Source organism: Monodon monoceros, unplaced genomic scaffold (genome assembly GCF_005190385.1).
Source record: "Monodon monoceros isolate NGI ecotype Baffin Bay Population unplaced genomic scaffold, NGI_Narwhal_1 Super_Scaffold_13, whole genome shotgun sequence".
Taxonomy (NCBI): domain Eukaryota; kingdom Metazoa; phylum Chordata; class Mammalia; order Artiodactyla; family Monodontidae; genus Monodon; species Monodon monoceros.
Genome location: NW_021703769.1, coordinates 24,843,993 through 24,866,689, shown reverse-complemented (window position 1 = coordinate 24,866,689; position 22,697 = coordinate 24,843,993). Strand labels below are relative to the sequence as shown.

At 46.2% G+C, this 22,697-nt stretch overlaps 1 protein-coding gene across 9 annotated transcripts in view; it reads left to right on the top strand.

Moving 5' to 3' along the window:
* Nucleotides 1–22,697, top strand: part of ZNF341 (zinc finger protein 341) — a 43,727-nt gene that overhangs the window by 11,281 nt on the left and 9,749 nt on the right. For 5 of the 9 annotated variants that reach the window (XM_029221196.1, XM_029221194.1, XM_029221198.1 and 2 more), the window contains 6 exons: nucleotides 3,344–3,595; nucleotides 7,284–7,479; nucleotides 9,071–9,161; nucleotides 10,778–10,971; nucleotides 11,705–11,895; nucleotides 16,482–16,690. In XM_029221196.1, the coding sequence (XP_029077029.1) occupies nucleotides 3,344–3,595; nucleotides 7,284–7,479; nucleotides 9,071–9,161; nucleotides 10,778–10,971; nucleotides 11,705–11,895; nucleotides 16,482–16,690 (1,133 nt within the window). The remainder of the gene's footprint in view (nucleotides 1–3,343; nucleotides 3,596–7,283; nucleotides 7,480–9,070; nucleotides 9,162–10,777; nucleotides 10,972–11,704; nucleotides 11,896–16,481; nucleotides 16,691–22,697) is intronic. The other 4 variants (XM_029221200.1, XM_029221202.1, XM_029221201.1 and 1 more) reach the window with 2 other exon arrangements.

Here is a 22,697-nt window from a genome sequence, read left to right as displayed (position 1 = left end):
CACACACAGACATTGCAGATGTAGCAAAATGGTAGCAACTGGTGAATTAGATGAAGTATAAAGACTGTTCATTGTATTCTTTTTGCAACCTTTCTGTAGGTTTGAAACTTTACAGAATTAAAATTGGGAAATCAGGGAATTCCTTGGTGGTCCAGTGGTTAGGACTCCACGTTTCTACTGCCGAGGGCCCGGGTTCAATCCCTGGTTGGGGAACTAAAGTCCCACAAGCCAGACGGTGCTGCCAAAAAAAAAAAAGAAAAAATTGGGAAATCAGTCAATCAGTCAATCACCCTTACTCTCTCTACCCAAAGAAAACACTGCCAAAATTTTGGTGTCTGGCTTTCCTGACCTTCGAATGCACATAGAGGGACTTCACTGGCGTTCCAGTGGATAAGACTCCACGCTCCCAATGTAGGGGGCCCAGGTTTGATTCCTGGTCAGGGAACTAGATCCCACATGCATGCTGCAACTAAGAGATCGCATGTCAGGATTCTCTGGTGGTGCAGTGGTTAAGAATCCGCCTGCCAATGCAGGGGACGTGGGTATGAGCCCTGGTCTGGGAAGATCCCACATGCCTCGGAGCAACTAAGCCTGTGCACCACAACTCCTGAATCCCGTGCGCCCTAGAGCCAGTGCTCTGCAACAAGAGAAGCCACCCCAGTGAGAAGCCTGTGCACCACAATGAAGAGTGACCCCCACTCGCCGCAACTAGAGAAAGCCCGCGTGCAGCAGTGAAGACCCAATGCAGTCAAGAATAAACAAACAAACAAATAAATAAAAGGGTTCGCATGCCACAGCTAAGGAGCCCATGTGCTGCAACTAAGGAGCTGGCAACCCACAACTAAGAAGCCCTCGAGCTGCAACTAAGAAACTTGCCTGCTGCAACTAAGGAGCCCGCCTGCCACAACTGAGACAGTGCAACCAAATAAATAAATATTTAAAAGAAAAGAAAAGACTCAGATGTGTATGTTTTAAATATATTTATTTAAAAAGCTATTTCTGGGACTTCCCTGGTAGTGCAGGGGTTAAGAATCCACCTGACAATGCAGGGGACATGGGTTCGAACCCTGGTCTGGGAAGATCCCACATGCTGTGGAGCAACTAAGCCCGTACGCCACAGCTACTGAGCCTGCTCTCTAGAGCCTGCAAGCTACAACTACTGAGCCTGTGTGCCACAACTACTGAAGCCTGTGCGCCTAGAGCCCATGCTCTGCAACAAGAGAAGCCACTGCAATGAGAAGCCCGCGCACCACAATGAAGAGTAGCCCCTGCTCACCACAACTAGAGAAAGCCTGCGTGCAGCAACAAAGACCCAGTGCAGCCAGGAAAAAAAAAAAAGCTATTTCTGGGCTTCCCTGCTGGCGCAGTGGTTAAGAATCTGCCTAGCCAATGCAGGGGACACAGGTTTGAGCCCTGGTCTGGGAAGATTCCACATGCTGTGGATCAACTAAGCCCATGCGCCACAACTGCAGAGCCTGCGCCCTAGAGCCTGTGAGCCACAACTACTGAGCCCGTGTGCCACAACTACTGAGCCCACGCACCTAGAGCCCATGCTCCACAACAAGAGAAGCCACTGCAATGAGAAGTCCGTGCACTGCAACGAAAAGCGGCCCCCACTTGCCGCAACTAGAGAAAGCCCGCGCGCAGCAACAAAATACCCAAACGAGGCCAAAAATAAAAATTAAATTAAAAAAAATACATACATATCTATATATATACACACATCTATATAAATGGGTCAGGCTATATGCACTGTTCTGGAACTTGCTTTTCTTACTTTGCCTTTTGTATAACATCATTCTCTTTCTGTGCCTACAACCCTACATCAGTATTCCCAAAGTGTTCCTTAGAACAGTGGCTCCTTGGGATTTTCCAATAGAAAAAGGATCCCTGGTCAAACCAGGCTGTGAGGGAGGCATTCTGCCTCTTCCCTTGTTCTGTCCCTGGGTTCTTCCTGCAGTAAAGAAATACTTTTGATTTTGTCACCCCCAATTTTTCTCTAGACATATATGACTATGGAACCCAAGGAATAGCAATTAAGAGAGACACCCTTTAATGAAATATTGATCAGCACCATCACTTTTTTTTATTTTTATTTTTATTTTTGTGGTACGCAGGCCTCTCACTGTTGTGGCCTCTCCCGTTGCAGAGCACAGGCTCCGGACGCGCAGGCTCAGTGGCCATGGCTCACGGGTGCAGCCGCTCTGCGGCATGTGGGATCCTCCCGGACCGGGGCACGAACCCGTGTCCCCTGCATCGGCAGGCGGACTCTCAACCACTGCGCCACCAGGGAAGCCCAGCACCATCACTTTAACAACCACAAAGGGTTCTGTTCCATTCCATGTGGATGGACCATCCTCTGTTTAGCCAGGCTTCCATGGAAGGACATTTAGGTCGTTGCCATTTTTTGCTGTTATAAAAACTACTGGAATACCATCCACGTATGGTTATCTTTGCCCACCTGCTTGATTATTTTTGTAGAAAAAATAATTATTTTTGTAGAATCAATTTCTAGAAGTCATTGGCTGTGTTTCGGGGATCCATGCCACCAGCACATTTGGTGACTCTCTTGAAAGACTCCCAGAACTCAGGATGGTTGTGCTCATGGCTGTGGTTTCTTAGGTAAAAGGATACACAGCAGGATCAGCAAGGGAAAAAGGCCCAGCAGCTGAAGTCTGGAGAAAATTAACGTTCTTCCAAGTCTCCAAAGTGTTCTCTCTCAGGGAAGTGGTGGGGCTGCACACAGCATGCATCTTCCTTCAGCAGAAAAGAGCAGCAACACGTGCACAGTGTTTCTGCCAGGGAAGCACACCTACGACTCTAAGGCCAGGGCTTTCATTGGGGATCGGTCACGTAGGCACCCAGCCACAAACCAAAATTCCAGACCCCCATGTGGGAAGGAGGGGTTCACCATCAATCACATTGTTTGTGCGAACAGTCTAGCTGGATTGTTGTAGGGTCAGTGCCCAGGTGGGCAAAATAGCCTTATCAACATAGGAAACCTTCTGCAAGGCACGTTCTCAGATGCCAGTTCAGAGTCAGTCTCTCAAGCAAGCCCTTCTAAAGACAACAACATTAGGCCTGCTCTGTGAGCTCATTTCTGCACAAGCTGGGCCATTTTTCTGACTGTCATGGAGAAAAGGGATAGCAACGCCAGATTGATGGCTCCTCGAACTCTCCCATGACTTTGTTTCCATGCCCCCTCTCAGCCCCGTCCTCTGAGCTGCCTATGAGTGGCTGTTCTTTCCGCATGGCTGGCTAAGGCAAATGTCCTTCCCCACTGATAAATCAGACAGCTGGTATCAAGAGGCTGTGACACTTTAATTTTCTCTTCTGATTTCAGAGTAGCCTGAACATGCATTCCGCGCCGAGCTACCTCACCCAGCCTCCACCTCCTCCTCCACCCCCTCCACCACTGCCTCCACCTCCACCCCCCCAGCCTCCACCACCCCCATCCCAGAGCCTGGGTCCCCCTGGACGTCCCAACCCTGGCGGGAATGGCGTGGTGGAGGTGTATAGTGCCACAGCACCCCTGACTGGGAGTGGAACGGTGGAGATCCAGGCATTGGGAATGCAGCCCTACCCACCCTTGGAGGTGAGCAGACGCTGGGGCTTGGGGTGAAGGGGGAGAAACTGGTCATGGTCATCATGGGTAACCTGAACCTTTTCTGAACACCAGCTGTGTGCCAGACACTGCTAGAGATACCGTGGAGGGCAAAACCAGATCGAGCCATTACACGTGTAAATGTAAAATGCAAACCACGAGAAACTGGAGTGAAGTAGAGGTTGTAGCAGAAATACAAGCTGCCCTCAGGGAATGCTCAGGACAGTCAAGAGAATACCTGCCTTTTGGGGAAAGGATTCCAAAAAATTACATATGTGAGTGTCTCATTTTTTAACAAGCTAGGTATATTGGTTAGCTATAGCCTTGTAAGAAATATCCACCAAACCTCAGTGGTATATAGGAAAAAGTGTTTATTTTTCTCACGTCTATGGTTGTCAGCTTGGCAACTGCTGATCTTGGCTGGGTTCTCCCACATGTCTGGAGGTTGGCTGGCATCCGCTGCTCTAGAACGGCCCGGTGTGGGATAAGTCTGGTGGGGTGACCCGGCTCTGCTGCATGCATCTTTCATCCTCCAGCAGTTTAGCCAGGCCTGTTCTCACCACAGTGGTGGACGTGCAGTAATGCAAGCAGAAATGCTCAAGACTTCTTGAGGCTTAGGCTTGTAGGTGATACAGTGTCACTTCCGTTGGTCAAAGCAGGTCACAAGGCCAGCTTAGATTTAAGAAGTAGGGAAATAGGTGCCCCCTCTTGATGGGAAAAGCTGCAAGTCACACTGTAAAGGGCCTGGCTACTAGAAGAGGTAAAGAACTGAGGCCATTGAGTCAGTGTACAGGCATACCTTGTTTTATTGTACTTTGTAGATATTGTGCTTTTTTTTTTACAAATTGAAGGTCTGTGGCAACCCTGTGTCAAGCAAGTCTGTCAGCGCCATTTTTCCAACAGCATTTGCTCACTCCATGTCTCTGTGTCACATTTTGGTAATCCTTGCAATATTTCAAACTTTTTCATTATTATTATATTTGTCATGGTGATCTGTGATCTTTGATGTTATTACTATGACTCGCTGAAGGCACGGGGTGATGGTTAGCATTTTTTAGCAATAAAGTCAAAAAATTTTTAAAATTAAGGTATATATATATTTTTTTAGATATAATGCTGTTGCATACTTAACAGGTTACAGGATAGTGTAAGCATAACTTTTATATGCACTGGGAAATCAAAATTTTTGTGTGACTTGCTTTATTGCGATATTCGCTTTATTGCAGTGGTCTGTAACTGAACCCACAATAACTCTGAGGTGTGCCTGTTCCATATGTACCATATTAATTCCCGGCTAAAGAGCTCTGAGCTACAAGCAGTCTACTCTCAAGGCACTAAGAGTTCAGAACCATGCCAGACGCCAGTGCTGGGGGGCATGGTTACGATAGAAAGAGACTACCTGCACTTGAGGTCACATTATCTCAGACTCAGTCTAGAATCCAGCCATATAGACATTCCATGTAAGGTAGCATTTATATGGAAAGAGAACTAGACCAGTGGGAAAATTCCTCCACCAGCCATGTGATGTTATAAGAGCCTGCAGGGGGATTTTCCCTAGCCTGGGAGAATAACGCAAAAGGACCTTGTTCAATTAAAAAAAAAAAAATTAAGTCAGTGAGATGCTGAGAGGATGGTGGTGGTCTCATAGGCAGAGGGGGCCAGCATAGGGGTAGCTGCCATTGTTTATTTTCCATGTAGACGAGGGTGCTCTTTGAGGACAGAGCCTGAGCCTTTTTTTTTGCGGTACGCGGACCTCTCACTGTTGTGGTGTCTCCCGTTGCGGAGCACAGGCTCCGGACGCGCAGGCTCAGCGGCCATGGCTTACAGGCCCAGCCGCTCCACAGCATGTGGGATCTTCCCGGACTGGGGCACGAACCCATGTCCCCTGCATCAGCAGGTGGACTGTCAACCACTGCGCCACCAGGGAAGCCCCCTGAGTCATCTTTGATTTTGCATCCTTAGCACCTGGCAGCGTGCCTGGCCTGTGGTACACCTACAGTAGGTATCTGAAATAGGGTCCTCTGACCTCAGTTTCCTTTCCTCTAGAATGGGAACTCCCCTTGCAGAGCTGCGAGGATAATGAGAACTAACCCAGTGGCAGTCATGTAATTGCTCAGTAATGACTTGAACGATGAGTGAATTCATTCACTGTGACAAATATTTATTGAGTTGCATATTGGTCAGGAAAATTGAAACCACTCTAGGTATTTCTGGCAAAGGGATTTAATACAGGAAATTGGGTGCTTACAAAGCTGATGAAGGGCTGGAGGAGCAAAAGTCTGGGTTGTTGAGCACCACTCATTTTCAGGGTCGCTGGTGTTCCTTGGCCCTTAGAACCAGGACACTGCTGCTGTACCCAGAGGTGAGGAAACTGTAGGATTCTGTTGCTGAGGTTCCAGCTGCACTGCTGTCCTTGGGGCTAGTGGTCAGGAGGGGAATGTAGGGCTCAGCCAGCCACTCCGAAACTCATGACTGCAAACCCACCTATCTCCCAGCACAGCTGCCGGAGGAGAATGGTTTCTACCTCCCTTCTGCCTTCCAAATCTCATGCAGATGTTTCTCATGGGCAGAACTTAATCTGTGTTCAGAACTGTGCTGGCAAGGATGCTTGGGAATGTGGTTCCCAACTTCCCACCTTTACATTTCAGGAGAGAGCATGGGCAGGTGTAGGAATGGTTCCAAGGCCCGACAGACAAGACCCGGCAGAAGCACCTACTGGTGCCATATTAGATGCCCAATACGTACGTAAATGAGTTCATTCATTCAACAAATATTTATTGAGTCCCCACCCTGTGCCAAGCATTGCTCTAGGCCTGGGAATAGAGGAAGAAACAAAAGCAAAGCAAAAGTCCCTGCCTTCACGAAACTAGGCAGATAATAGACAAGATAAGTAAGTAAAATGTACAATTTATTAGATAATGATATGTCTAAGGAGAAAAATAAAGCAGAGAAGGATAGGAAATGGAATTTTGGATAGGCTAGCCCAGGAAGACCAATGAATGCTGAATAGATGAATGAGTAAATGAATTCTTCACACCCCAGTGTCATGATGTAAGCTTAGTGGTCACTGAGTTTGGGTGGCTCAGAATTCATTTGGTAATTTTCTTGTGGCTTCAGTGTCAATTCTTGGCCGAGGGATGTGTGCTGGTGTGGCATCAGGTGGAGTCGGTTAAGAAGTGGAGTTGCTGGTGAGGGCATAGACCCTTCTGACTTCCTAGTTCTCCTGTGCAAGCAAACTACTACTACTAATAATAATGGCAATCACAACAGCTAATGTTGATTGGGTGCTTACTATATGCCAGGCACTGTTTTAAGCTCTTTACTTGTTAACTCGTTTAATCCTCATAACCCCGTGAGAGGGGTGCTATGATTAGCCCCATTTTACAGATGTGGAAGCTGAGACAGAAGTTTAAAAGACTTGCCCAAGGTCAGTTAAATGTTAAGTGGCAGAGTCAGGATTTGAACCCAGGCAGCCTGCTTCCAAAGCTCCTTCTAGCCTGCTGGCATCATGAAGTTCTTGGGAGTGACTGGGGTGACTGAGCAAGGTGGAAGAGTTAGGATGGTGATGTAGATTGGGGGTGGCTAAGATCAGCCAGGGACACAGTGAGGGTCCCACTGGCTGGGGCAGGTCTTCCCCTCCCTTCCCAGGGCACTCTCCCTGACTGTTCTGTACTTATAGGTGCCAAACCAGTGTGTGGAGGCTCCAGTATACCCCACCCCCCAGGTGTACAGCCCCGGCAAACAAGGATTCAAACCGAAAGGACCAAACCCTGCTGCCCCCATGACCAGCGCCACCAGGGGCGCAGTGGCCACCTTTGACTCCCCACCATCGCTGAAGACCCGACGGACCAAAGGTTCCAGTGGACTCCCAGAAGGTGGGCCCACAGCCTGCCATGGCATCTTTCCTCAGCGTGGGCCTATCCACAGGCTGCTTAGTTCCAGTCTTCCCTTTTGTGATAGTTAGGATTACGTTTGGTTGCATGTAATGGAAAATCCAAAATAAGAGTGACTTCAAAATGATACAATTTTGTTGTTCTGTGCGAACTAAGTCCAGAGGCAGGCAATCTGGAGATCGTGTGCCTATATAATTACCAGGTACCCACATTTCTTCTATCTTTCTGCTCTGCCATCCCTAGAACATGGCTTTTGTTCTCAGGGTGCCTCACCATGTAAAATGGCTGCTGGAGATCCAGTCATCAATTTCATATTCCAGGAAGTAAGGATAAAAGAGGCATCTCCCACTCCCAGACGTTCTGCATGATGCTTTTGCTTACCTCTCATTGGTCAACACTTAGTCACTTGACCATATCTAGTTGCAAAGGAAGCTGGGAAATGTCTCTTTTGCTAGGAACATTGATGTTCCCATTATGTAGGGGATTTATGAAGAAAGAAGAAAGGGTGAGTGGTTAATAGGCAGACAAGCAGTGATGTCTGCCACCCCTTTGGAGATGGTAAGCATGGGGTTAGGGGCAATGTCAAAAAGTGGTGGTAGTGGGGAAAGGCAGAGGAATTCAGAATTCTTCAGGGGGTTTCAGTCAACCTTCCTTCCTTTCACAAACGTGTTGAGCATCTGTGTGCTAGGCTTGGTGTCAAAAACTGGAAATCTAGGGACTTGCCTGGTGGTCCCGTGGCTAAGACTCCACACTCCCAATGCAGGGGGACTGGGTTCCATCCCTGCTCAGGGAACTAGATCCCACATGTCACAACTACGAGTTCGCATGCCGCACCTAAAGATCCCAAATGCCACAAAGAAGATCCCGCATGCCACACCTAAGACCTGGTGCAGCCAAGTAAATAAATTAAATAAATATTAAAACAAACAAACTGGAAATCTAGCATCTTGGGTCATGATTTCCTTACCCTTAATTATTCACAGTTTAATGGGAGAGACAGGGAATAAATAAATATTTATGGGTCACCCTAGGAAGGAGATTAACAGAGTACTATGAGAGTACTGGGGAGAGGCTGGAAAATGATGCTGCCTATATGTCTGGGATGAGAAGGAAACAGTCTTGTGACTATCTGAGGGACAAGCATTTTAGGGAAGGGGGAACAGCGGGTGCAAAGGCCCTGAGGTGGGACCATGTTTAAAGTCTTTCAAGGTTAGCAAGGAGTCCGCTGCAGCTGGATGGTAAGAATGATGAGGTTGGAAGGAAGTAGAGGATGCAGAGCCCCATAGGCCACAGCAGAGAGGTTGAATTTTATCCTAGGGCAGAAGGGAGCCTTTGAGGGGTTTGCTCTACTCTCCCAGCCAGAGCGTGTCCTGGGCTTTTCTCCCCCAGGCACTGTGAGAGACTCACCTGTGCTTCTTCCCCTGCCTGTCCATGGGTGTAGACCTCCCAGGGTCTGAGCTGTCTGGCCCCAAGTCCAGGGGGTAGAGTGGCTGGAAGCTGCCCTTGGCACCTTCAGTTCTGTCCTCAGGCTCACCATCCCCTTCTTCCCTCTTTGTCTTTTTTTTTTTGTCAGCTGCAGGGAAGCCAAAGGCTCAGAAACTCAAGTGCTCGTATTGTGACAAGTCATTCACCAAAAACTTCGACCTGCAGCAGCACATCCGAAGGTACCCAGGCATGGTGTGGCAGGCGTTTCCTGGGGGGAGGTAGGCTGAGGGATTCACGTGGAAGCGATGCTCCTTTCTCAGCCCCTTGGTCTGGGTGGTGACCAAGACCCCATCTGGTCTGTCATGGTTCTCAGACCTTCAGTCCAGCTCAGGATGATTTTTCCCTTTTCTTTCTCAGGGGCAGTGGGAAGGATCTGTGGGGCCTGCCTGCTGTGATGGGGAAGGTCCAAGTGGGCTGAGGTGGGGGAGGAATTTACTTGAATGGACAGGGGCTTTGTGGGTGGGAGGCATGTCTCAGTCTCACTTCTGCAGAAAGGGCTGACCTCGAGGACAGCCATGCTGTGTGAATATGCCTCTACAAGCTCTCTGCTCACTAACCTTGACACCCCTTGTCCCAAGAACCTGCAAGGAGCCCCTCTGGGCCTCAGGTTTTCCATTGTGAAGTGGAGGGGTGGACTTGTTCAGTGTTTCCCACAGAGTGGCACATTGGGACATGAGATGATTTTAGGTGGTTTATGGATATTGGTGTTGAAAAGACTTGAAAGACATAGTGAGAAAATTATTTTTTCAATTTCTTTCAGGCAAAGGAGAAAGCCTCAGTTTGGTGTAGTCTGTCTTTAATGCCTCTCACATACTTGTTCATCTTTTATAACAGAGAGAGAGAGAGAGCCTGAGATTCCAACCACGGCATGCAGCAGCTTCTCTCTAGACCAGGGTCTACCAGCCTATTGAGATGTTTTAGATCACATCATGCTTTTCTCTGGGGGCTGCCTGGGGCTTGGTAGAATGTTTAGCAGCATCCCTGACCTCTAACCATTAGATGCCAGTAGCACCCCTCACTCCTCAGCTGTGACAACCAAAAATGTCTCCAAACATTGCCAAATGTCCCCGGGAGAGCAAAGTCAATCTCTCTTGAAAACCACTGGTCTACACTAGTGTGTGTCAATAGAACTTTCTGCAAAGAAGGAAAGGCCCCAATAGCCACTGTCCATAGGGTAGCCAGTAAGCATATGGCTACTGAGTACTTGAAATGTAGCTAGTATGACTGAGAAACTGAGCTTTTAACTTTATTTTATTTTAATAAGTTTAAATAGTTCCATGTGGTTTGTGTCTATCTTACTGGATGGTGCACCTATAGATCTTAATAATTGCATTTTTTTGTTACTTTGTATTTATAAGTGGTTTTCCATATATAATAACAACAGGAAACTTCACTTTAAATTATTAAGTTTTTAAAAAGTACATTGATTTGAAGGAAAATGTTAAATAATGGTACAAGTGCTGTGCTGTGACAGCTAGGATGTCTTCTCCTTCAAAAACCAGAGATCCCTATTTAAACAATTAGGAAATGTTTTCTCTCACAATGTGAGATGGCCACAGAGAAGGTCAGCTCCAGGGCTGGTTGATTCAGCAGCTCAGTTAATGTCACCAAGAGCCCAGGGTCTGTCTGTCTCTGGTCTGCCTGCCTCAGCAAGACGGCTTGTCCTCATGCTGTCAGGATGGTGGCCAGCAGCATCTGGACGCTCTGCCTGGGCCTTCCTGGTGGCTGTGAGCTCCCGGGCTGAGGCCACAGTCCCGTTCCGACACGCGGGTGCTGACAAGCCTTGTGTCTGCAGCCACACTGGTGAGAAGCCCTTCCAGTGCATTGCATGTGGCCGTGCCTTTGCCCAGAAGTCTAATGTCAAGAAACACATGCAGACCCACAAGGTGTGGCCTCCAGGACGCAGCGGTGGCACCGTTTCTCGCAACTCTGTGACTGTACAGGTCATGGCCCTGAACCCCAGCAGGCAGGAGGATGAGGATAGCACAGGTGGGTAGAAGTGGCCATTGGGCTGTGTCTGGCTGGAGCCTCACTATGCAGCCCTGGGGGTGAGCAGCGCCAGCCACAGGCAGCCAATGTGCAAGCAACATATGCCCACTTTTACATGACCTGCCAGTTGGAACTACCCTCCTGCGTTGTTTAGCCATTCTATGTGTGCCCTCTGAGTTCTTGTGAGCTCTAGAGAAAAAACCATTTCTTTCAAAACTCCTACAGTGCCTGGCACCAGAGGGTCTACCATTGAGCAAACATTTGGAGGGAGGCCTACTGTGTGCCAGGCCACTGGGCCTACGGACATGAGGTCAGAGGCCCCCATCCTCAGGGAGAGTGAGGGAAGGACAACTAAACAAATGCTTATAATTGGAACAAGGAGCTGGGAGGCATTGTGAGTACGGCTGGGGGTGGCAGTCAGTGTTGTTAGCAACCACGGAGAGGTCTAGCGTGTCCAAGGGGAAGGCCTGCGAGGGGAGACTTGAGGCATAGCTCTTCTGGAATGTAAGCATTCAGTGCGTTGGCCCCTGGGGTGGCTGTGTCTGTGTGCACCAGCTGAGTGTGAGTGCAGGGCCTCGGGTACGGCGTCCAACCCCGAGCTCGTGGGAGGTGGCGGGGTGAATGCCGGGGAGCCCGCAGGAGGTGCCCTGGGAGTCCTTCCCGAGGGGCGTGGCTCTGTCCTGGCTCTCCCTCTGCCTTTCTCAGTGACTTCCCTCCCTGGCTTTCTCCATAGGGTTGGGCCAGACCCTGTCGAGTGCCCCGCAGCCCCAGGCCTTGCCCACAGCAGGCGAGGAGGAGGGGGACAAGCTGGAGGCCAAGCAGGTGGTCCTCATCGATAGCTCCTACCTGTGCCAGTTCTGCCCCAGCAAGTTCAGTACCTACTTCCAGCTCAAGTCCCACATGACCCAGCATAAGAATGAGCAGGTAAGTGGGTGGCGGGGAGCAGGGGTCGGGGTGGGCGGGCAACACCGACTCTAGTCGTGAGCCTTGACTGGTGCTGCCTAGAAAGGGACAGGAGTGGGCCTCGGCTGCTCTGAGCTACCATGTGACCATGATGGACCAAGCTTCCTCGTCTGTTCTGCCTGGGTGGGGCCAGCTTACTGGGTGGTTATGGTGCTTGCCCAGGGGAGGAAGCCCACCTCTCAAGGGTCGTATAATGAAGGGACCAGACACAGGAAGCATCCTTACTCCTCTGAGAAGACCTAGGGTCTAAAAACCTACCTATGGGGATTTAAGACTACAGCCTTTTTTTTTTTCCATTGAGGCATAGTTCATATACCATAAAATTCACCCTTTTAAAGTGTACACTTTAATAGTTTTTAATCTATTCATAATGTTACACAGCCATCACCACACTAATTCTAGAACATTTTTATCACCCTGGAAACTTTATACCTGTTAGTAGTCACACCCCCCTACTCCCAGCCCCAGGCAACCACTGATCCGTTTTCTGACTATGGATTTACCTGTTCTGGACATTTAATAATGGAATCATATAGTACGTGGTCTTTTGAGATAATGTTTTCGTTTGTGTTGTAACATGTATCAGTACTTTATTCCTTTTTATTGCCGAATAATATTCTGTTGTATGGATATAGCACATTTTGAATATCCTTTTATCAGTTGATAGACATTTAGGTTGTTTCTACTTTTTGGCTTTTATGACTGATACTTTTGTGGACATTTGTGTACAAGTTTTTGTATGAACATATGTTTTCAATTCTCTTGGGTATAAACCTAGGGGTGGAATTGCTGGGTTATATGGTAACTCTATTCCAGTCTTTATTTTTTTTAAATAATCTTTATTAGTTATTTTCCTCCTTATAAAAGTATCATATACCCAATGTAAGATTAGAAAATTCAGAAAAGTCTGAAGAATGTTTAGGTTAATATTTACTATTTATTATATGCTGGGTATTCTGCTAAGTGCCTTACATTCAATACTTTATTTACTTCTCATAACAACCTTAGAGATAGGCATTTTCAGTATATCCAGGTGAAGAAACTGAAGCACAGAGAGGTGAAGTGACCCATCCTAAGTCACACTGCCAGTAAGTGACGGAGTCAGGCTTCAAAGCCAGGTTGATTTGACTCCAAACCCCATGTCATTAACCACCTTGCAATGTGTCCTCCCATGAATGCAGCCCAAAATGCAGTATGTTTTGTAGATTTTCTGTTTTTTTTAAAATTATAATTGGGATCTGTACACATATATAATTTTGAAGTATGCTTTTTTTCTGAGATAGATTTTTAAAAGACTTTTTAAAGAATTATAGGTTCTCAGGAAGTTGCAAAGATGGTATAGAGAGGTCCCTCATACCCTTCAGTCAGTTCCCCTCAATGGTTACTTCTTACATAACCAGAGCACAGTATCATAAATAGGAAACTGACTTTGATATAAAGTGTATGTATAGTTCTATGTCATTTTATCACCTGTGTAGATTTGAGTAGTCACCACTGCAATCACGATACAGAAGGATTCCATCACCACAGAGACTCCCTTGTGCTGGGTTTTTGTAGTCACACCCACGCTCCTCATCAACATCCCTGGCCTCTGGAAACCACTAAAATTAATTTGTTCTCTGTCCTTATAAGTTTGTCATTTTGAGAATGTTGTATATGTGGAATCGTCAAGTATGTGGCCTTCTGAGACTGACTTTTTTCACTCAGTGTAAATTTTCTTGTGCTTTTTGTTTTTGAATCTAATTTTATATTCTGAGCATTTACTCATGTCACTATTTTTAAAAAATATTTATTTATTTAATTAATTTTTGGCTGTGTCAGGTCTTAGTGGCGGCACGTGGCTTCTCTCTAGTGGGCTTTTCTCTGGTTGTGGTGTGCGGGTTTTCTCTCTCTAGTTGTGGCGCTTGGGCTCCAGAGTGCGTGGGCTCTGTAGTTGCAGCACACGGGCTCTCTAGCTGTGGCTTGCATGCTCAGTAGTTGCAGCGCGCGGGCTTAGTTGCCCCGCCACGTGTGGGATGTTAGTTCCCTGACCAGGGGTCAAACCCGTGTCCCCTGCATTGGAAGGCAGATTCTTAACCACTGGACCACCAGGGAAGTCTCCATGTCACTATTTAAAAAAACAAAACAAAACATAATTTTTAACGGCTACATTTTTTTTTTTTTGGCCATGCCATGTGGCACGAGGGATCTTAGTTCCCTGACCAAGGATTGAACCTGTACCCGCTGCAGTGGAAGCAGTGGAGTCCCAACCACTGGACCACCAGGGAATTCCCAATGGCTACATTTTTTTAAATTCCCTATTGTTGAACATTTAGGTTACTTCCTGAGTTTTGCTATTATAAACAAAACTGTTGTGAACATTGTTGTAATCAAATCTTTGTCCACATCTCTGACTTCTTCCTTATGATAGATTCTTTTTTTTTTTTTCTTTTGGCTGTGTTGGGTCTTCGCTGCTGAGCATGGGCTTTCTCTAGTTGCAGCGAGCAGGGGTTACTCTTCGTTGCGGTGCATGGGCTTCTCACTGCGGTGGCTTCTCTTGTTGCGGAGCATGGGCTCTAGGGAGCGCAGGCTTCAGTAGTTGTGGTGCGCAGGCTCAGTAGTTGTGGCGCACAGGCTTAGTTGCTCTGTGGCATGTGGGATCTTCCCAGACCAGGGATCGAACCCGTGTCCCCTGCATTGGCAGGAGGATTCTTAACCACTGCACCACCAGGGAAGTCCCCTTATGATAGATTCTTAGCAGGGAGATTGATGGAGTTAAGTTAGGATATCTTTGGGGGAAAATCACAGAAAACTTTGACTCAAACTAGCTTAAACAATTAGGAAGTTTGTTATCTCACATAACAAGAAAACCCAAGATAGGGCAGCTCTGGACCTGAGACAGTCAGTTGACTCAACCCAGCATCAAGGACCCTGTGTCTTTCTAGCTCTTGTCTCCACTATCTCAGGGTGTGGCCTTGTCCCCTGCTGGTGGTTTGCCTGTGGTCCTGTGATGGTAGTCACTCTTCCTAGGCAGAAGATCAAACACAGTATTATCCGTGATCATAAAGGGGTTTGTATTTTCTGTGTCTTCTTTAGGAGCAAGGAAACCTTTCCCAGAAGCCTTCTGTAGACCTCTCATTGGTCAGAGCTGGTGCATATGCTCTGTCATTTAGGAGTGCATTGTCATGCTGCAAATAATAGATAACTGGCTTACTGGTTAGGGTTTTTATCCTCTCACATTACAAGAGGTCCATAAGTAGGTAGCATTGGGCTTATATAGCAGGGTTCTCTTGGCTTTCTGCTCTGCCATCTTTAGCATGTGGCTTTCATCCTCAAGGTTGCAGGATGGCTGCTATACCTCCAGTCATCACATCTATATTCCAGTCAGGACAAATGCAAAAAACAGAGGGGACTTCTCCTAGGAAGCTTTTGCCTTTTTGTTCTGGGAGTGATTCCTTCCCCAAAGACTACTGCCTACTTATCATTGGCAAGAAAGGAGTCACATGGCTGACACTCGATGTAAGGGAGCCAGGGGATCAAATGTTTTAACTTGATTTGGCATCTTGCCACTCTGAACCAATCAGGGTTCACTTTATTAGGAAGAAAGGGCATGTGGAATTGTATCTGAGTGTGTCATGCAGCCCTATGAGGAGTGTGTACTACTTGTCAAAGTATAATTTTCAAAATGTTAAAAAACATCATTCTCATACAAATAACATAGTGAACATGAGTCAGAATTTTACTTAACTCATTAATGAGGGAACTGGGAGGATGACAAAGCCAGTCAAAAGAGGATATGAAACACTGATATCTATACCCTTATATAACTATGTCAGTGAAAAAAAGGAATCCTGAAATAAGATTACTAAGTTAGATACAAATCTGGTTAATGTCTTCAGGGCACCAAAACCTTTGGAGTTATCTTTTCTACATGAGAAAAATCATTTACATTGGATCAGTTTTCTACAAGTTGCCATTTAACTTTAGAGTCTGGGTCCTAATCAGTAGTAAACAGTCAAAACAAGTCACATCACCCAGAGGGTGAGATGACCCTCAGTGGCTTAACTGCCTTTACCTAACTGCCTGCCAGACAGCAGTTCTCAAATTGAGGTCCCTGGCCCAGCAGCTTCAGCATCACCTGGGCACTTGGTAGGAATGCACATATTCAGGCCACCCAGACCTGCTGAATCAGATTCGCTGGGAGTAGGATAATCTGTTATCGTGATGCAGGCTCAAGTTGGAGAGCCACTATTCTAGCATGACATTGGAAGGACGTCATGTCATCTTTTCACATCTTTTCAAGATGTTATCATTCCAGGTTTTGGATATTTTTTCTTAAGCATACCCAGACCACACAGAGCCTGCAGGGAGGGTAATGGGGCCATTGTGACTGGCTGAGAGGAGGGGACCCTCTAATCAAAATAAGACCAAGGCTGCAGCAGCAGGGGAGCAGGGAAACAGCGGTTGGGTCTTCCACAAGCAGTGTTCGAGGTGGATGCCACAGGGCAGGGGGTGGCAGTGGAGCAGCTCTCCTGCCTTTCCTCACCGACCCTGCCTCTTCCCTCAAGGTGTACAAGTGTGTGGTCAAAAGCTGCGCGCAGACATTCCCAAAGCTCGACACTTTTCTGGAGCACATCAAGAGCCACCAGGAGGAGCTGAGCTACCGTTGCCACCTCTGTGGCAAGGACTTCCCCTCACTTTACGACCTGGGTGTGCATCAGTACTCACACAGCCTCCTGCCCCAGCACAGCCCCAAGAAGGACAGTGCCGTCTACAAGTACGTGCCCTCCCTTTTCCCTCTCCCTGCAGGGAGCCCAGGGGTCTGGTCCCTTGGTGGTTCTGACTGCTCAGGACCAGTGGGACATCTCAAAGGGGAATCTGAGGCTCCAGGGTCCAGCCTGGCAGAGAGGGTTCTGTGTCTTGGCACTGAAGGGGGCAAGAGATGCTGGCCCGCCTTATATCATTCTTCAACTTGGCAGACAGTTATCCTAAAAAAATAAAAAATCTTAAAAAAGGGAAGCCAATGTTCTTTCCTTGTTCATAATGGAAAAAAGATTTGTTTTTTTTCTAAAGTAAAATATTATGAAAATAGTATTCCGTCTGATAGTCTACACAATTTAGGTTACAGTTGGAATGGTACGCTGATTCTTAAATGAAAAAATGAACAAGTCTGAAAGCAAAATCTGAAAGCAAAAATCATAAAAATAAGATTCATTTGTTTTATAATCTGTAAAATTTAGGTTAAAGTTGAAGCTATATGCTGATTCTTAGAATGGACAAGGAATGAATCAAATATAGATTTCATTGGGGGTAGTTTTCTGACAACCCTTTACATTGGTGTAGTTTTCTGTTTCAGTCATAAAGAAGGTCCCTTTGGCAGAAATGATGAAGGGCTCCCTCCGTTTTGCCTCATGCTTTTAGTCCTTAGATCTTCAGATCATTCTCTTTGGAGCCATCGATCCTGTGATCATCCTTGTAGAGTTTCTCTTCCTCGATTGCTTTCTGGTCCCTCTTCTAGACTCTCATATGCCGATGGTGTCATCCAGCATCACTTTCATGACTTGATGGAACCCCTCATTTTTGCTCTGCATTCATTTCGCCACGCATTTCCCTTATGTCTCTTGGGAGCCGCTGCCTCACAAAACCCAGCACGTAGTGCATGGGGATAGTGAAAAAAATATTGGAGTGTTTGTCTAGGGACTTCTTCTAGTCCATTAGTGAATATTTTCATGTTAGAATGGCTTTTGCTTCTCTGTACAAACTTGTGTCTGCACAGACTTAGCTGATGACCTCTGATAAGGGGGCCCCCCTCTAACTCCTGGGTGAGGCTTCTGGGGTTCAAAAATAAGTAAATACAGACCTTGAGTTTAGAATGCATGGGCTGCTTAGGGAGACAGGAGTGTATATATTCTTAGGATATACTGTGATAAAATGCTATCATAGACATATTACGCAAAGTGGGAGGTAGGGCAGCAAAGGTGTCCCAGGAACAATGATATCTGAACTGGGTTTTGAAGGATGGGTAGGAGTTTGCCAGGTAGACAGTGGGTAGTGGGAAGTGCATTCCTAGCAGGAGGAACAGCAGGTGTAGCGATATAAAATAAAATAGCATGTGGTTTAGAATGACTGTTCTGTAGAATGGAAGGGGGAGGAGATGTTTAGATGGGGCCTGGGAGAGAAAGTGGGGCCAGGGCATGAGGACCTTTTAGAAGTCACAAGAGCTTTGAGAAGTTGGCAGGGGGACTGGGGCTTGAGAAATGGGATGTAGGGCAACTGACCCTGAGGGAGATTGGGAAATGGGGCCAAAGAGGCAGGAAAACCAGGTGAAGCTCTGACCAGCTAAGGGGTAGAGATTTCTGGATAATGATGAGTAATTCTCATTTGTTCTCAGAGGGCATTTTCTTTTGCTTTTGCCATTCCAATCTGTGGATATTCTGTAAGTCCCTGTAGCTGTGTGTCTCTCTAGAGTGAGATGCCAAGTAAAAGGAAGGGAGCAACTACTAGGTGCCTTGGCCTGACTTAGGGACATTGATCCCCGCAATCCTGGGAGGTAGGTTGTATCAGTCAGCTGAGGTGGCTATAACAAAATATTACAGACACATGAGAGAGAGAGGGCATCCTTTCTGTCTGGTCTTTTCTTATAAGGGCACTAACCTTACCTGGAGGATCCCACACTCATGATCTCATCTAAACCTAATCACTACCCAAAGGCCCCATCTGCAAATACCATTACATTGAGGGTCAGGACTTCAACATGCAGATTTTGGAGGGACACCATTCAGTCCATAGCTGTGGTGTTCTCCCCATTTTGAAGATGAGGACATTGAGCCTCAGAGAGGAGAAGTGACCTGCCTACCAGAGTAACAACGTCAGTACGAGCTGGGATTCAAACTCTTGTCTTGGACTGTGGAAGCCTCATAGCTCTGGTTTTGGAGTTCACAGGCTGAGAATTGAGCCCCATGATGGCCCTGTGCCTGCAGTAGATCACTTCTCCCAGGTTCTCTTGCCAAGCTTAGAGTGTCAGAGGCCCTTTGTAGCCATTGGAGCTTCTGGCCCCAGAGTAAGGTGCAGGGAGGCAGGACACCATCTGGATGGCCCAAGGGTGGAATGGTGTAGTGGGTAATGATAAGAGCTCTGGAGCCACCTCCCTGTGCTCAAATCTGAGCTCAGCTGCAAACCTGATGGATGACCTCAACAAGATATTCAGCCACTCTGAACTTCAGTCTCCTCACCTGTGAAATGGCGATACGATAGTGCCTACCCTATTGGATTATTTATAAGGATCAAGTGAGATGAGTATGAAGCAGTTAGACATGGTGCCTGGAACATAATAGGTACTCAATAAATATTATTGCTGCAATGTTTATTAATTATATAATTTAAATCTAGGTTTGGTTGCTTGTAACAGGGACCCAAAATAACAGTGGCTTTAACAAGGTGAGAGTTTATTTCTGTCTCATGGTGACATTTAAGTGGGTGTGGTGGTTTCATTCCATTTTCACGGGGGCAGGTCCTGTCAGTCCGGCTGCTCTGCCTGCTTTGGGCCACATTGCCTTGGCCTGCCTGTGGAGCCTCCCCAACTCCCTCAAGTGAATTTCATACATGTCACTATATATATGCTGTATGTTTACTTTTTCCTTTTAAAACTAAGATGTGTTTTTTTTTCTAGTTACAAAAGTCATCCATGTTCAATGCACAGAAATGAATTTTTAGAAAAACCCACAAGAAGACAAAAAACAAAACCCTGTTAACCCCTTGGTACATGTCCTTTGATATATATCTGTAATAAGCATATTTATAGCTATAAATATCACAGGCTATATTTGAGTTAGGTTATCCCAAACACAGTTATTGAATCTGGTGAAAATTCATCACACCATCTTCCTGTTGCACAACTTCTGATAAACAGTCTAAAATTTAATAGGATCATTCTGTATACTTGGCGTTACCACTTAAAACTATAATGTTTATATCTTTGCACCTCAGCACAAACAGACCTGCCTCAGTCTTTTAAACAGCTACTTAGTATTCCATTGTATGTGGATGGGCTGTAATTTATTTAACTCATTCCTTAATGCAGGTTAATTGGGTTATTTCCAGTTTGTCATTATTATAAACAACACTACAGGAACAACTTTGGACATATATCTTTGCTCATTTGTAAATAAATTCCTAGAAGTGATTTTGCAGGTCAAAGATCACAGAGGGGTTTAAAAAAGATTAATTACCTACTTGAAAAAAAAAATTGCTATGTGCATACAATGCAATATTTAAAAACTACAGGAGGGCATAGAGTGAAAAGGAATTCCCTATCCACCCTGACCCGCTCCCTCATCCCATAGGCAATCACTTTCAGGAAGTGTTCTTTTTAAACTTATTTTGACATAATTTTAGACTTCTAGAAAAGTTATAAGAATAGTACAGAGAATTCCCTTCATACACCCTTCATCCAGATTTCCCCGATATTACAATCCTTACACACTTACTTTATCACATTCTGAGCTTTTTGGGAATAATTTGCAGACGTGATGCTCCTTTACCCTTTCTCTTTAGTGTGTATTTTCTAAAAATGAGGATAACCTCTTACATAAGCACAGTGTAGTTATCAAGATCAGGAAGTTAAATCAATACAATTCTGTTACCTAATGTACCCTATTCAAAAATTTCTAATTGTTCCAATAACATCCTTTATAGACAAAGAAAAAAAAATGTTTTTTCTGGCTCAGGATCCAATCCAGGATTCCAGATTGTATTTGGTTGTTGTGTCTCTTTAGTCCCCTTTAAGCTGGAACAGTTCTCATTCTGTCTTTGTCTTTCATGACCTTAATATTTTGGAAGAGTATAAGCCAGTAATTTTGTAAAATGCCCTCAGTTTGGGTTTGTCTGATTTGACCTCAGGGTGGAGCCAGGATTGGCACTTTTGGCAGGAGTATCACAAAGCGACGCTGTGTCTTTCTCAGCGTGCTGTATCAGGAGACACGTGACTCTGGTTTGGCCTGGTGCTGGGGATGTTACTTTGGGTGACATAGTTAGGGTGGCGTTTCTGGCAGGGAGTTTTCATTTAATGGTGCTGCGAAACTGCATCCTTGCTGCCGGAGCCTGTGCGATTCCTGTTTTCTTCCTCCCACTAGCTCACCAGGTCTCTGCCCTCCTGGTAGCTCTGCTCTCCCCTCTCCTGCTCCTTCTTTCTTGCCATCTGGAGGCATTTAGCTTGTGGTTTTCAGGGTGTGGCCTGAGGGGGCGTCCCCGGGGCCCACCACAGGTGCAGCCTGACTGCGGGTTTCCCACGTGCCCTGGTGTACAGATAGCAGGGTCCATGGTTCTGTTTTCAACATGAATTGCCCACCTGCCTCTGGCATTCCTCAGTGGTACTGCATTGTAAACGGGCCCATTTGCTGGTGAATGTTCTGTGGTGGGGGGACGGTGGGACCTTTTCCTTAGAGCGGCTTGAGGCCTGAAACTGCTCTTTTGTGGACATGTTAGCAAGTGATGTTTAGAGTAAAGACCATGTCTATGTGCTTTGCAGTTTATGAGCTGTTTGGCACCAGTGTGTCCTTTGACTCTTGTTATGATCTTAAGAAAAACTGAGAGGCAGGTCCACTTGGAATTCCTACCTCATTTTATGGATAAGGAAACTGAGGGTCAGAGATGGGAAGGAGCCAGACCTGGATCCTTGTCTGTCTGACTTTTTTTTTTTTTTTTAATTTTTATTGGAGTATAGTTGATTTACAATGTTGTGTTAGTTTCAGGTGTACAGCAAAGTGACTCAGTTATACATCTATCCACTCCTTTTTAGATTCTTTTCCCATATAGGCCATTACAGAGTACTGAGTAGAGCTCCTTGTGCTCTGCAGTGGGTCCTTGTCTGACTGTTTCATGTAAGAGATTGTCCCTGGTGCTCAGAGCAGGTTATGAACAAGCCAAACAAGACAGATATGGTCCTGGCCTCCAGAGCCCACTTGCTGGTGGAGGAGACAGAGAAGTAAGCAAATAAATGATTCCAGATAATAATTGCTAAGAAGAAAATACAACTGGAGAGCATAGTAGGAAGTGGCTGGGGCTGGGTTCTGGGGGGCACCTTGAGACGGGGTGGTCGGGGACGGACTGTCTGAGGAGGTGACATTTGAGCTGAGATGTGAAGGCCGAGCAGGTGCTGCCAAGGGGAGGACTGGGGGGAAGAGTGTTCCAGGTCATAAAAACAGCAAGTACAAAGAACCTGAGGTGGGGTTGAGTTTGGTGTGTTCTGGGTGCATTCAGGAGACCGGGGGGCCTGGAGCAGAGGGTGTGAGATGGGCAATGGGGAAAGGTGAAAGCTGAGAGCTGGGAGTGAGTCAGGCCAGTAGGGCCTTGTAAGCCAAGGTGGGGATTTTTAAGCAAGGGTGTGACATGGTCTGATTTTGATTTTTTTTTTAATAAAATAAGTAAATTTATTTTTAAAAAAAGGTTTTGTCGTAAACACATAATTTTATTTTTTAATTTTTATTAACATCTTTATTGGAGTATAATTGCTTTACAATGGTGTGTTAGTTTCTGCTTTATAACAAAGTGAATCAGTTATACATATACATATGTTCCCATATCTCCTCCCTCTTGCGTCTCCCTCCCTCCCACCCTCCCTATCCCACTCCTCTAGGTGGTCACAAAGCACCAAGCTGATCTCCCTGTGCTATGTGGCTGCTTCCCACTAGCTATCTATTTTACGTTTGGTAGTGTATATATGTCCATGCCACTCTCTCACTTTGTGGCACATATATACAATGGAATATTACTCAGCCATAAAAAGA